Source organism: Toxotes jaculatrix, chromosome 14 (genome assembly GCF_017976425.1).
Source record: "Toxotes jaculatrix isolate fToxJac2 chromosome 14, fToxJac2.pri, whole genome shotgun sequence".
NCBI lineage: Eukaryota > Metazoa > Chordata > Actinopteri > Toxotidae > Toxotes > Toxotes jaculatrix.
In genome coordinates, this window is record NC_054407.1 from 21,783,973 (window position 1) to 21,796,645 (window position 12,673).

At 44.5% G+C, this 12,673-nt stretch overlaps 2 protein-coding genes and 1 non-coding gene across 6 annotated transcripts in view; all 3 read right to left on the reverse strand.

Annotated features, from left to right (window-relative positions):
- Positions 1-3,746, reverse strand: part of cadm3 (cell adhesion molecule 3) — a 78,817-nt gene extending 75,071 nt beyond the window's left edge. For all 4 annotated transcript variants that reach the window (XM_041055607.1, XM_041055605.1, XM_041055604.1 and 1 more), the window contains exons 1-2: positions 3,500-3,746; positions 1,731-1,887 (exon numbers count right to left, since the gene is read on the reverse strand). In XM_041055607.1, coding sequence (XP_040911541.1) covers positions 1,731-1,821 — 91 coding nt within the window. In that variant the 5' untranslated portion in view covers positions 1,822-1,887; positions 3,500-3,746. The remainder of the gene's footprint in view (positions 1-1,730; positions 1,888-3,499) is intronic.
- Positions 3,747-5,807: 2,061 nt separating this feature from the next.
- Positions 5,808-5,881, reverse strand: trnar-ucu. The gene has a single exon. It is a non-coding gene; the product is annotated as a tRNA-Arg (tRNA).
- Positions 5,882-7,559: 1,678 nt separating this feature from the next.
- sdhc (succinate dehydrogenase complex, subunit C, integral membrane protein) lies at positions 7,560-12,448 on the reverse strand. The gene is made up of 6 exons (XM_041054304.1): positions 12,400-12,448; positions 10,398-10,457; positions 10,084-10,185; positions 9,113-9,174; positions 8,121-8,284; positions 7,560-7,812 (listed from the first exon to the last, which is right to left on the reverse strand). Exons 1-6 carry the CDS (start codon positions 12,414-12,416, stop codon positions 7,708-7,710), a joined length of 510 nt encoding a protein of 169 aa, XP_040910238.1. The 5' UTR covers positions 12,417-12,448; the 3' UTR covers positions 7,560-7,707.
- Positions 12,449-12,673: the final 225 nt, after the last annotated feature.

The following is a 12,673-nucleotide window of genomic DNA, read 5'->3' on the forward strand; positions in this document are numbered from 1 at the left end:
CGTCCCAGGCTTAATTACTCTCCTTGACTGACATGATAATGTAAAACAGCGCTTAGGTGAAACCAAAGCAAGAATTGGTCATGCATGGTCAGGCCTCCCACTAGGCACACCTTAATCAAATGTGACGTGTGTCTGAATGCGAGCCAAAATCGTTTTCGGACCCAAATAACGAACCGCTGCCTGCGTTTCAATGACGAGCTACACGGTCGGGGTCAGCACTCTGACGAGAGATTGATATTTCATCATCAGCACCTCAATCTGCAGATTGTTTGTGCATTGCTCATCTTCAACAGCTTTCAGGGCCTTGACAGGCCTCAATTTGCATTTATTTAGCAGTGATCTCATCCCAGCTACTTGGCACAGCTAGATTGTTTCTCACTTTTTACAGCACTGACCACTGTGAGCTCACACTGACAATCCTCCACTTCCCTACACTTCATACACAAACACGCAGAAACACAAGTATGCATAATTCAACAGAAAGTAGAAACAGCTGATGTGGACAAACGAAGTGGAGGTACAGTAAATACGGTGCGTGTGCTTGCATATCTGTGTGCATACACGTGTCCACTGTGCATGTGTCCATGGATGAACATGAACCGTGCACTCTCGGATGTGTTCAGATTTGTGAAATTGTGTGGGTGTGCACAAGGGAGCACAAGGGATGTCTGAGAATATATATTGCAAATGCAAATCAGGGAATGTGTATTAGAAGTCTTCTTGCCTGCTATATCATCTTATGGTTCTTTGCCAAACACTGCGTAATTAAATCGCGACCTTAATGAGAAAACGCCAATAGGATTCTACCTGTGTCAATCAATTTTCTATGGATTAAGGGCCAATCATGATGCTCCATTTCGCCATTGGCACAATTTGCCCTCTAAAGGTTGTATTACCAGCAGCCAGTCACTTGAGTGTTATGTAATTGGAAAAGCACATTGGACAGTGTATTCCTGTTCACTTGGTGCTCACAGCAGGGATGATATCATTACAAAGTGCTTCTCTCATCAAATCCTCTCCTCCATCCGCTTTCAGCTGCACCCAACTCATCACGGGTTCAGTCATGACGAGTGTCAGGTGTCTGTACTGTATGCGTGTGTGTTAAGTGTGCACGCTCCTGTGTTGCTGTTTGAGAAAGTACAATATGATTGCTGCTTATCTCCAGGTTGTACGAACCTCTGACACAGATATTGTCTACGCACATGTGAGAAAGACAGAGAGAAGCTGAGCAAGTGAACATGAAAGACAGAGTGCCAGTCTGTGTGTGTGTGTGTGTCTGTGTGTGTGTGTGAGACAGATTGCTTTTGTACTTCCTGTGTGAGTGTATTCAAGTGACTGAAGATGCCATGGAGAGAGAAAAAGAAGGGGAAACCACAGGGTAAGTGAGCTACACCAGCAGGGACCTGCAGTGTGCATGTGTGCGTGTGTGTCTGTGTGTGTGTGTGTGTGTGTGTAAGGCCCAGCGCCCACGTGCAAGTCACACACATTCCTCAAAAACAACGGCAGAAATTCCACTGGGGTTCGGGTAGGTAGGAGTGTCCCATGTACTTATTAACGGCTCTCTGATTCCCTTGTCATAATACAGGAAACAACAAAAAAGCCCCAAGTCAACAGATAAGGGGCACCACCAGAGACAGAAAGAGGGGGTCGGGGAGGTCAGGGGCCCAGGGAGACACAGTGAGATTGAGAGAATAGGAGGCGGATAGATAAAGAGGAAGAGAGGTGCTTACCATAGCTAGTGTTGCTGTGAACCGCAGCTGCCAAAAGCACTGTCAATAAGCTGACAATCCATAATGTGGAGGGGGCTGATGGGAAGGCCATGGTCTGCGCACAGATCCGCCTGTCTCACTGAATCCTCAGGAGGGCAGAGGAGCTCTGGAGCGTCACCTGCAGGGAGAGCAGCAGAGAGATAAAGAAAACAAGCAGGGCATGCCGACTGGCCACTAATTGCATCCCCTGCCATTGGTTGGCCGCTGCTGAACAAACGCTTGGCCCACCCGTTACTCACGCGTTGCTCCATGGGTATTCATCGATCTGCTTGTGTCATACCATACTGAGAATTTGAGGGAGGCGGGGGTAAGGGGAGGGGGCAGGTGATAGAGCCAAACAGCAGAGAAGATGGTGATGGTGGTGGCGTAAAAGTGGTAATGAGGGGAGAAGAGGAGCGGGGTTCATTTAACTGTGGATTTATTCATCTGCTTTAACAAGCTGTGGAGTGAAGGAAGGAGTGTTTCGGACTGCCCATAACCGAGCTCGAACTAACTCACGCTAATGAGAAATAACGCAAAGGAGAATTCTCCTAGTTAGTGATGAAGAAAGGCAACAACACAGCAGCAGCGGAGAGATGCACCTGTCGCCCGCTGCGAATACACTGCGCGCTTTGCACAAGACTGGAGACGGACAGGCGTGCATAATAGCTGCTCAGGCTTCCGTTCTCTGTCTCTCTCTCCCTCTCGCTCTCTCTCTCTCTCACAGACACACACATACACAAACACGCACCTTCTCTCCCAACCTTCCTCTTTCACTAACGCACGTTCCTTAAAATAGCAGTACATTTCCTGCGCCGAGGTGAGCCCTCGGTCCATCTGCGAAACGCTACCTTATCATCGCCCCTGAGAGAGAAGCGTGGCTGGAGTATTGCCTGCGGGACGGGCGGGCGGTTAGGGCGGGGACAGGGTGGGATGGAGGAGTGGGGTGGGGGACACGGGATGGGAAGGGGATGTGGGGATTGGGTGTGGGGTGGGGGTGGGGGGCTCGGTGTTTATTGTTGCTCCAGCCCATCCTGTTGAGTGATGGCGAGAAAGGAAAACAAAACTAGAACAAGTGCATCCATGGGAAATAACCCGGACACCCTGGGCGAGATTTAACACAAGTTCTTGTGATCTGCTCTGATGTGGACAGTAATAAGAGTAATGACGTTGATAATAACAATAATAACAAGCTCGTGGTGGCTACCTGCATCGCTGCGACGGAGCGCGGGAGCATCAGAGCACTGTTTCTCAGTTCGGAGCGTGTTTTCAAACACCTTCTACCCGCACTTGCAGAAATATCTGAATCTGATGGGATGAGATTTGGAGACACTTGTAAATGCTGGGGGGAGGTGGCTGCGCGCAGTTGTGATGCTTTTTTTTTTCTCTTTTTGCTGAGCGATAGAGCCAAAAGAGCTGAGAGACAAGAGGAGCGGGAGCGGGAGTCGGGTAAAGCGCAGCCAGCCCGACAACAAAACGCATATTCAGAGTAAATTATAAAACACGCAGGGATTATACAGCTCTTTCCCTGGGCTGGCATGACGGATTACACACACACACACATACACACACACCCCTAACCACCTACCCAGAGTGCGCACACAGACACATTCCTGAAGACGGTAAAGCGTCAGCACTGACTGGTGTCTCCTGTCCGCCCTACAGGGTAGGCTACAGCCTAACCCTGGACAATAACACAAACTGCGAAGCAATGCACGGCAATAACCACACACACACACATACACACACACCGTTATATTTCGCCTCCGGAGTCGGGTTTTGTTGGCGCTGGTCTCCAATAAGGTCCCCAGTAAGGTCCCTCCTTTGATGCGCAGCAGTCGCTTGTCCGGAGCCTCCTCTCAATCTGCTTTTTATCGACTTTTTTATCTCCTTGTTCCTTCGCCTGACTCCTTGTTTTTCTTGCTTTTTCCTCCTCTCTCTCTCTCTCTCTTTCTCTTTCTCTCTCTCTCTCTCTCTCTCGCTCTGTGTGTGTTTGTATCTCTATCTCTCTCTCGCTCCCTCTCCACGGCTACCGTTCACTGCAGCAAAAACAGTCTGTCTGAAAGACGAGAGGGAGGGGAGGAGACAAGGCAGCGAGGGAGGGAGGGAGGGGATTTTAATACGATTTGGCCCGTACCACCGGGATAACAGGGCCAGAGCAGGGGCCTACTGGCTGAGAGCTCCATGAAGGAGATGGAGCAGATAGAGAAGTGTGATCTCACAAAACCGAAAAATCACCATAATGTTCCTATAATACTCCACAGTGAATTTACCCTGACCTTATCAGGCTTTATGGTATTTTATAGACTCCTCTGGTAGCACATTACTGTAGGATTTCCCGTGGTAGCCCTTGTCACCTTATCTGACGGTTTGATATTGAGTAGGTCTGGTACCCTGCTGATTTTTTTTTTTTCTATCACAGGATTAGGCCTACATATCTCAAAACATGAAGCCGCGGAGGTCATCCGAAGTTGATTGTCACGGTTCTCATTGGCCTATAATGTTTCTTATCATCGATATTATGGAGCTATTACTCCTATCTTACAGTTAGGCCCACTGCTATTTCCCGTAGGCCTGATAATTTGCAGTATGGTAATGATATTACGGAGTCCTTGGCCTTGTGGAGCTGTGTGACTTCTTCTATCTCAGTGTACCGTATCCCTACAATACTGCACATCTGTGCCTTCAACACTGGCTTTACTGTAGGCTTCTTCATCTGTTACCACTTAAAAATTTGTATAATGACCCAATAACGCATATAAAGCATAATGTTTACATGACCAGTTTGCAAATACTTTGGCTATAAACTTTATCGTAGAGTCGTCCATACTGCCCTGACGTTTCATGCATCATCATGCCCGTTTGGGAGGGAGGGGGGAGGAGGGAGGTTCAACTTGCCAGAGAGGATTAGGGATTAGTTTTACTGGCGGATTAGGTCTGTGTGTGGGGAGGCATGATGGGGTTAAACATGGATGGCGGCAGCCGCACGACAGCCCAATCAGTGGCGGTGGCGACAAACTGAAACCGGGGAGGTGGGTCTGAGGGAAAAACACAAAATAATAAAAGCCATGGGGAGCTGGGAGGGGTTAGAGGAGTCGGGGCGTTTGAGAGATCTTCAAGCAAGCAGCTGCTTTCACAGAGAAAAAAATAAATAAATAGTGCTGCTCTGGGCCTCCATAATTGGGGTAATGTAGGTTTTTCTGAAGCAGAAACTAAAGTCCACCTTCAGGGGTCCTTGAAAGGATTCCAGAAAGGTCCCCACTCTGATTTATCTAAATTAAAAAACACACAATGACTGCTGCAATACTTATTCTCTACTCGCACTGCCACATTATAGTTAGAGTCTATAATTCAATACAAAATCTGCACGCAGAAATCTCGAGACGACTCCATTTTCTGGCACCATGAGTCATTTATGTTCAAAGTAAACCCGGAGTCTTTATCTCTCCCTCTGTCCCTGAACCAAATGGGAGAATAGAAACGCAGCATCTGGCATCATTAAACACTTGTTATGAGGACGGAAAAGGCTTTAAATGCTTTGTTACTGGCACTGCATTAGAAAAGCTTTTGCTCTGGTTTAAATGAGTGGACAGCCCCAGGTGCTGAAACGGTGCGCGAGCGTGCGCGCGTGGCCACCGACTCTGACTCGACACAGCTGCACGGCGCTGTGTTGTCCTGCGGTGCCTACGTGATGACCGCATAAGACCAGAGCCTGAGCGCGCAGCCTGGACAGTAATAGGCTGGTAACGAAGCCCGCGCCGCGCTGCCACGCCGGAGCAGTGGTTTCAGGCTCTCGAAATCTGCATATTAAAGCGCTGACCTTTGCGCACTGAAAAGGCTCGTCCATGAGAAATAAATATGACAATTCAGTCCAGATGCACTGTGCATTGGGCCTCTGCAAAATAAACACACATGCGATTGTCTATCTTCCTTCCATCGGTTGTATCTTTAGACAGAGCAGCCTTGTAAGATACATCCTTGCAAAAGCTACAACACAACGTCCACGCTTTTATCCATCACTATCTTCCCTCATCCAAAAAGCCACGACCCTTTCAATCACATCTCTGCCGGGACTCGAACCCGGAGCCTCTGGATTAGAAGTCCAGCGCGCTATTCCATTGCGCCACAGAGACTGAGGCACATTTTTTTCGATCAAAAGCGGGTTTATACTCCCCCTCCCAGCCCTGCGCTGCATCCTCACCATCCCTCAGCATCAGGACCGCAGCCCTGTGGATAATAATTTGCCGCCCGGTAGGGGGTGCTGCCTCCGCGTAATCATTAGTCTCTTTGTGCCACATAGAGACGGCGAGAGCCCCTGCTCTACACCCCCGTTGCTATCGCGCGGGTTATCTCGTCAAAACATCATAATGGTGATATTATCGGCGCAAAACCAAAAGACGGAACATCTTACATTGTAAATGCATCAATAACTCAGAAGCAAAGTGCTCATTCCTCGCAGGGAATAGCTCCAGCCAGCAGCCCCTCAGTTTCTGTTTAAACCTAAAAATAGAATATATTTCTAGAGATTTGGTGTGAACAGCATATAAGCAAAGCCAGCCTTATACCCTGCAGAGTTTGAGAAATTTTCTTGTCAATCACATTAGAAAATTACAGGCCAGTGGATCTCTAGCTCAGGTGGAAATGTGCCTGCACCCTGGATTAGACTCAATGCAGGGACTCATCTAGATGCCAAATTCACTTCAATCAGACAAAAAGTCACACACAGAGAGCAATTTTGCAAGTGCTGATTCTACAGTGACAATTATTTTGAGCTGGCAACGGTTACATATAGAGATGCTCGTCCGGTAATGGAGCTGATACAGCTCTGAGGGGAAATAAAACAAAATCAAAAGCATTAAATTAACGCTAGTGTTTTATAAAAGCTGACAGTTGTTGTATACAGTTTGCTGTGTCCTTTATAAACAATATGTCTGATCGTATGCGTGGCTCACAAATAAATTTCCCCAGCAGCAAAATGAAAACAAATGCTTGTTGACAAGCATTTTACTTTCAAGCCACCGGCAGCAAATTGATAAACCAATTTTGTTAGCGCTAACCAGACTAAGTGGTCCTGTTGTTTCTCTCAGTGCAAGTTCAGTTGATCAGACACGTTTTCAGACCAGGTGGTAGAAAACAGTTAGGGTGCAGCCCCCTCCTCAGAACGTTTACTGCTGTCCCCCCCGTCCGTGTGTACCTGTTCCTGTACCCTACATAAATGGAGTTGAATCTGACATTACATCACAGCTTGCTTTTATTCACACTGCAGGACAAAAGCTGCTCAGGTGCAGTGTGTAGCTCCTGTGCGTCTCAGTGGGAGGTAAGGCCTGAGGCAGGCTGCTGGTGAGGAGCCTGTTCACATACACAGCTTCCACCACTGGGCTGACTCTCCACATTTTAGCCCATCTCGTTCCTGATGTTAAAAAATGCATCTGAGCAACTGTGGCCTGGAGAAGGTAAAAAATGAATGACAGCCCATAGTAAACAGCCGCACTACAGACACAAACACACATTCCTGTGCACAGGGACAACAGAAAGACACGCTGGTTGGGCCAGCAGTGACTGAGCACTTAGAGCAAAGTAAAGCGATTAATAAATTTGACGTCACAGCGCTATTAGACAAATTACATAAGAAAATAACATGTAGGACACGTCTAATTTTGGCCGCTGGTGGTTGTTCACACCGAGAACAAGTGTGAAATAAACTAGGTCACATTTGCATGCACTTTGCACTGTTGCTGCATTTGATGACCCCAAAGCTTTCCAGAGTATAATTAATTTCAAGGGACAAAACTTCACAACATCTTTTCTGTGTACAGCATAATATAATTCTTTATTTAATACTTTGATAAAATGGAGCCTGCATTGGGCCAGAACATGTACACAAAACTCCCACAGTGCATCCTGTCCACATTCCCTTCAACACCCACCCGTCCTTTCCTTTCCGCTCATCCTCCCGTGCTCAGAGCAAAGCCATGGCTATGGAGGTGACGATGGACAGACCGATAACTGTGTAACCGGTGCGGTAGACCTCTGGGATTTTGAAGCCTTTGCCAATGTCCCACCACTGAATTAAATAATAATAAACAAATAAAAGAGAGAGAGAAGGAAGGAAATTTAGCATAAGCGACATCATCAGTTTATAAATGATGGCAAATGTAATCCATTCTCTATTATAACAGTTAAATAAGCAAACATGACAAAAATGAACAATGAACAAATTGCAAAGAGATCTGTCTCCATTCAACAGCTTAAGTCAACACCAAACACAGTGATGGCAACAAATTACCAAAGAATCTCAATTATAATCTCTTATGGGGGAGAAAGAAAGACAAATATTTGCTAGGTCTATGCATTAAATTATTAAAGTCTTACCAAGTGTCGGATGCCGTTATAGGTGTGGTAAGATACGGGGAAGGTGATGCCGAACTTGGCCAACCCAATGAGAAAGGGGCCCACAGACAGCGAGTGGATCAAGTCCAGGTAATATGGGTAATTTCCTGGTAAAACCAGAGCTGCCACCGCAAAGGCTGAGATAGCTGAACACAGACAAAAGCAATAAGAACGCAAAACTGGGCAAGGAATGTGTGTGTGTGTGCTGGAAGGCGTTAAAGACAGATTTGATGATGCATTTTTGATGCATTTGAACAAAAATGAACGTATTAAGGACCAGAATAACTGCTACTTTACTTAAAGTTTAAAATTAAAATTTAAGTTTTTTTTTTAATATGCATAATAGCATTTAAAAATATGTTAAAAAAAAAAAAGGAAGTAAATACATTTAGATTTCAGATGCTGTGATTAAGCACATGCAATATTTTCATAGACAATTGACACTCACAGTGGGTGACTGTTTATGTCTCAGTGTACGAGTTGGGCTGGCAGTTGAGGGCACTGACCCCATTAACTGAACCCAGCTTTTACATCATGGTACATCAAGGTCAACCGCAGTGATGTACAATGTCCCAGAAACACAGGTCCAACCTTTACACCAGGCAAATGACTAAAAGCTGTTAGCAGTCCGGTGTTGGACTTAATTTTCACATGCAAAGGGTTTAATTGTATTGAACAACTTCTGTTTTATAATGCCAGTAAATGCTCTTAGCAGAAATCAATAGCGATGGACTAAAATGCCCTAAAGACATTTTCAGGGTCAATCAAAAGCTGACAGAAGCAGCAGAATAGCTTCACTTCACAGCTTCACAAACAACAAAAGGCGCACATATGTACCATCAATTTTTAAGTATCTGATTTGTTTTGAGTAGTTTATGGACAGAACTAACTACAGGAGTAAACAGAAGACTGTTTACTGGTATATCTGTATTCTTTTTGTCATGGAGGACAAAGAAAAAACAGATATTAGTTACCTCCACTGAGCCCCACACCAGTTCCTCTGTGTGTGATAGACATCATCATGGGGACGGACCATCTGAAACGCAAAGAAAATGCAACACATTTACTATAATGGTACATACATGTGGCTGAATCACACTGCAAACCACAAGTCGAGGCATTCAACTACCATTAACTTTAACCCCAATTTTAAAAAACTGTTTTGTGGTTGAGGCTAGGCTGTGACTGACCAGTCACATCACTGCAATTTACCACAGACAAAAAGGCACCTCTATTTTTCAGCTTCAAGCTGCAACACACACTGTGGTTGAGACACACAAAGCACAGCTGTGAGCCATTCTAGGGAAACACTTTCATAGATTTTGGTGTCTGCATGTATACTTAGAAACGAAGACAGAGAGACTCTGCATTTTACTTTACGCAGAATAAAATAAAAAAGGTGGTAGAGACCAGATGACCAATGTTACAAACAGCCAATCCTTAAAACTGCAAATGCCAGAGACAAAGTGCCCAAACACAAAATATCCATAAGAATAATCCAACATGATACAGAAATATTAAGTGCAAAACAATTAGCCAGGAAGGAAACCTTGCGAGAAATTGCAAGGTAGACATACTGAGCAAAAAGGTATTCTTTACTTCAGATTTTAGGATTCTAATAACTGCCCGACAGTACATCAAGGTGCTTATTGCACTACAAAGGCATAAAAAACGGTGGTAATGGTGGATTGTCCTGCTGTTTTATAAGCATTAAAAGAATGAAAAGGCTGCATGATCTGAAAATTGACTTTAACAGTAATGTGATTTTCAGCGTAGATAATGTGCTGCAGTAGTCTTTTAGTGTCTGAAAATATGACACTGAAATCATAAAACATAAGAGGAGCATATGGTTTCACTTCAGCAACTGAGTCACATCCATCCTCGAGATTATTTTCTAAACAACACAGACTACAACCTGTACTGTATGTGGGGGTACAATACATACTGGTAGATGGTGAGATGGGGAGACATGGGTCGGTTTAATTTGGCATTTTTGGCCCAAAACTTGTTCATCTCCTCCTTAGCCGTGGTTCCCATAGGAGCAGCACTGTAGTGGAAAAAGAAAGAAAGAGAGAGAGACAGAGAGAGAGAGAGAGAGAGAGAGAGAGAGAGAGAGAGAGAGAGAGAGAGAGAGAGAGAGAGAGAGAGAGAAAGATCTGGCATCTGTGTATCTGCATTATCACTGAGTAGTAGCAGCATTTGTATGTGAAAACAGTGTTCTTGCGCTTGATCTCTCTCACAAGCACACACACAACTCACTGTCTGTAGAAGACACTGCACTGTGGCCTGTAGAGAGACACACCCTGACGGCCCAACGTCCTAAAGACAAAAGACAAGGAGAAAAATGTTAGAATTAAGACGTGTGAACAGAGTTTTTACATCTGTGGTCAAATACTGGTGAAGAAAACCATACAAACGCACAGTATCTTGTACACATCAAGTTCACATAATAGATTTTTTTTTTTAATAATACGACGGTTCCAAAAAGGGTTTGGGGAAACAAAATATGCAAAAATGGATAACACGAGAACAAGAAAAGAAAAACAAGTGTTAAGTGAGAAATTAACACGTTAAGCAGAAATCTCATTTCTGGCACCTTTGTTTTTGATACACCATCAACTACACAAATATCACACAAAAATACAAGAACAGGGATGAGAATATTGCAGTATTTACTCACATCTACAATGAATTCACAATGATTTTTTTCTTTTTACTATGAATAATTACAGAAATGATATAAAAGATGCTGTCTACACTAACAGAGAGCAACTGCTACAAAATATACCTGACAACATGATTTCTAAAACACTCTTCAACTTACTATTCTTACGTAGCCAACAAAAAGATATACAGTAATGTTAAAACGTTTTAAGCAAATCTTATCCACCGCCATCTACCATCACCACAAACATACAGCCAGTGTCATAAATAATTATCCTCAGAAACAAGAAGGTCAAGGAGTCCTGCAACAGATGGTCTGGCCCCCACAGAGCCCTGATATCAACATCATGGAGTCAGTCCGAGATTACACGAAGAGACAGAAGACACTGAGAGACTAAGTCCACAGAACTGTAGTTAGTTCTCCAAGATGCTTGGAACGAATCTTTTGGGTGAACGAACTGAATCACTTTCTGAAAGGATCCATTCATTTCTCAGTTCAGTTGAGCCCTCAGTGAGCGAATGTGCAGGGATAGACTGACTCAGTCAGAGAGTGATTCAAGTCATTGATTCGTTCACAGCGATACTCACTGAGAGAGCGAGCAAACGTGATTCGTTCGCAGTGACTGATTCAAGTCACTTCAAGGAGGAATGGGGTGTGTTCAAGGAGATGTAAATTACAACAAGAAATATGAATGATAACTACTTATACATGTCAGCAAAATAGATGCAATGGAAGAACGGAATATGAGTAACTGAGCAAATAAATGGGGAAAAACTTAACAACCTCAGTGGTAGTTAGCGGCTACCGGAGCGCCGGTCAGACACTGAACACTTAATTAACCAACCTTTTTAATGAACTAACTCTGGTGATCTGAGACACCTAAAAGAACTGCTTTGCACATCGCTAACGAACAAACTATTCATGGCATTCCAGTTTTGAGCAATACAGGCAAACCCACGTCGATGTGATCAAGAGGTTAACAGGCGGGGAAGGTGAACTAAATGTCCGTCATGAGGAATAAACTAACTTCTAGGAGAGGTATTAAACACTGGCTTGAAAAGCCTACGGGACGCTGTGCTTATCTTCGAAAACCAACTAAGGTCAATGAAGTGGACAAAGTTCGACAATCATTTGACTTTCCACTTGGTTAAGACTCTGTTCGTTAAGGAACGAGTGTGGCAGCACAACCTATCAGCTAAGTACAAGCTAAACCAGACTGAAACAGATTAAACACTCCTGTTAAGAAACCTAGCAAACTAAGTTTGTGTCAAACAACGTCCATATTAAGAGTAAAAGCAGCAAACAGAGCAGCGTAAATCCGTCATTAATGATAATCAGAGCCAAAGTCCACTCTCTGCTAGCTTCAAACATACCCGACGACAGCTAGCCTGCTCGCTAATGTCAGCTAGCGCTACATCGCTCCATACTTACGATTCACATGGAAAATAAACCAAAGTGAGAAGTTACACACAGACACGCTGACCTCCGCTGTTACGTTATTGTGCTGAAAATGTGTCTATTTCACATTATAACCCCAAACTGTGGTAGAAAAGGCTTTCCCCGAGCACAAACGTTATGTAGCACAGACGTACTGACCTTAGAAGCAACGCCATGTTTGACAAGAAGAGAACGGAAGTGACGGATGTTGTTGTTCCGCCCGATTATGAAGGGCTGTTCTCAGAAGGTCAGAGTCGGTCAGAGTAAGGCGAGGGTGTTGGTCAAAGGCTCTGATTTACATTTTCCTTTTCTCTCATTCACATTTACGAGATTTTTGGTCTTTGTCATGTACATAAAGGTGAACCAGTATGGGAAACTGCTACTCTCTTCTCTTACACTCTCCTATTTCCAACTATGACAAAACAAATACAAA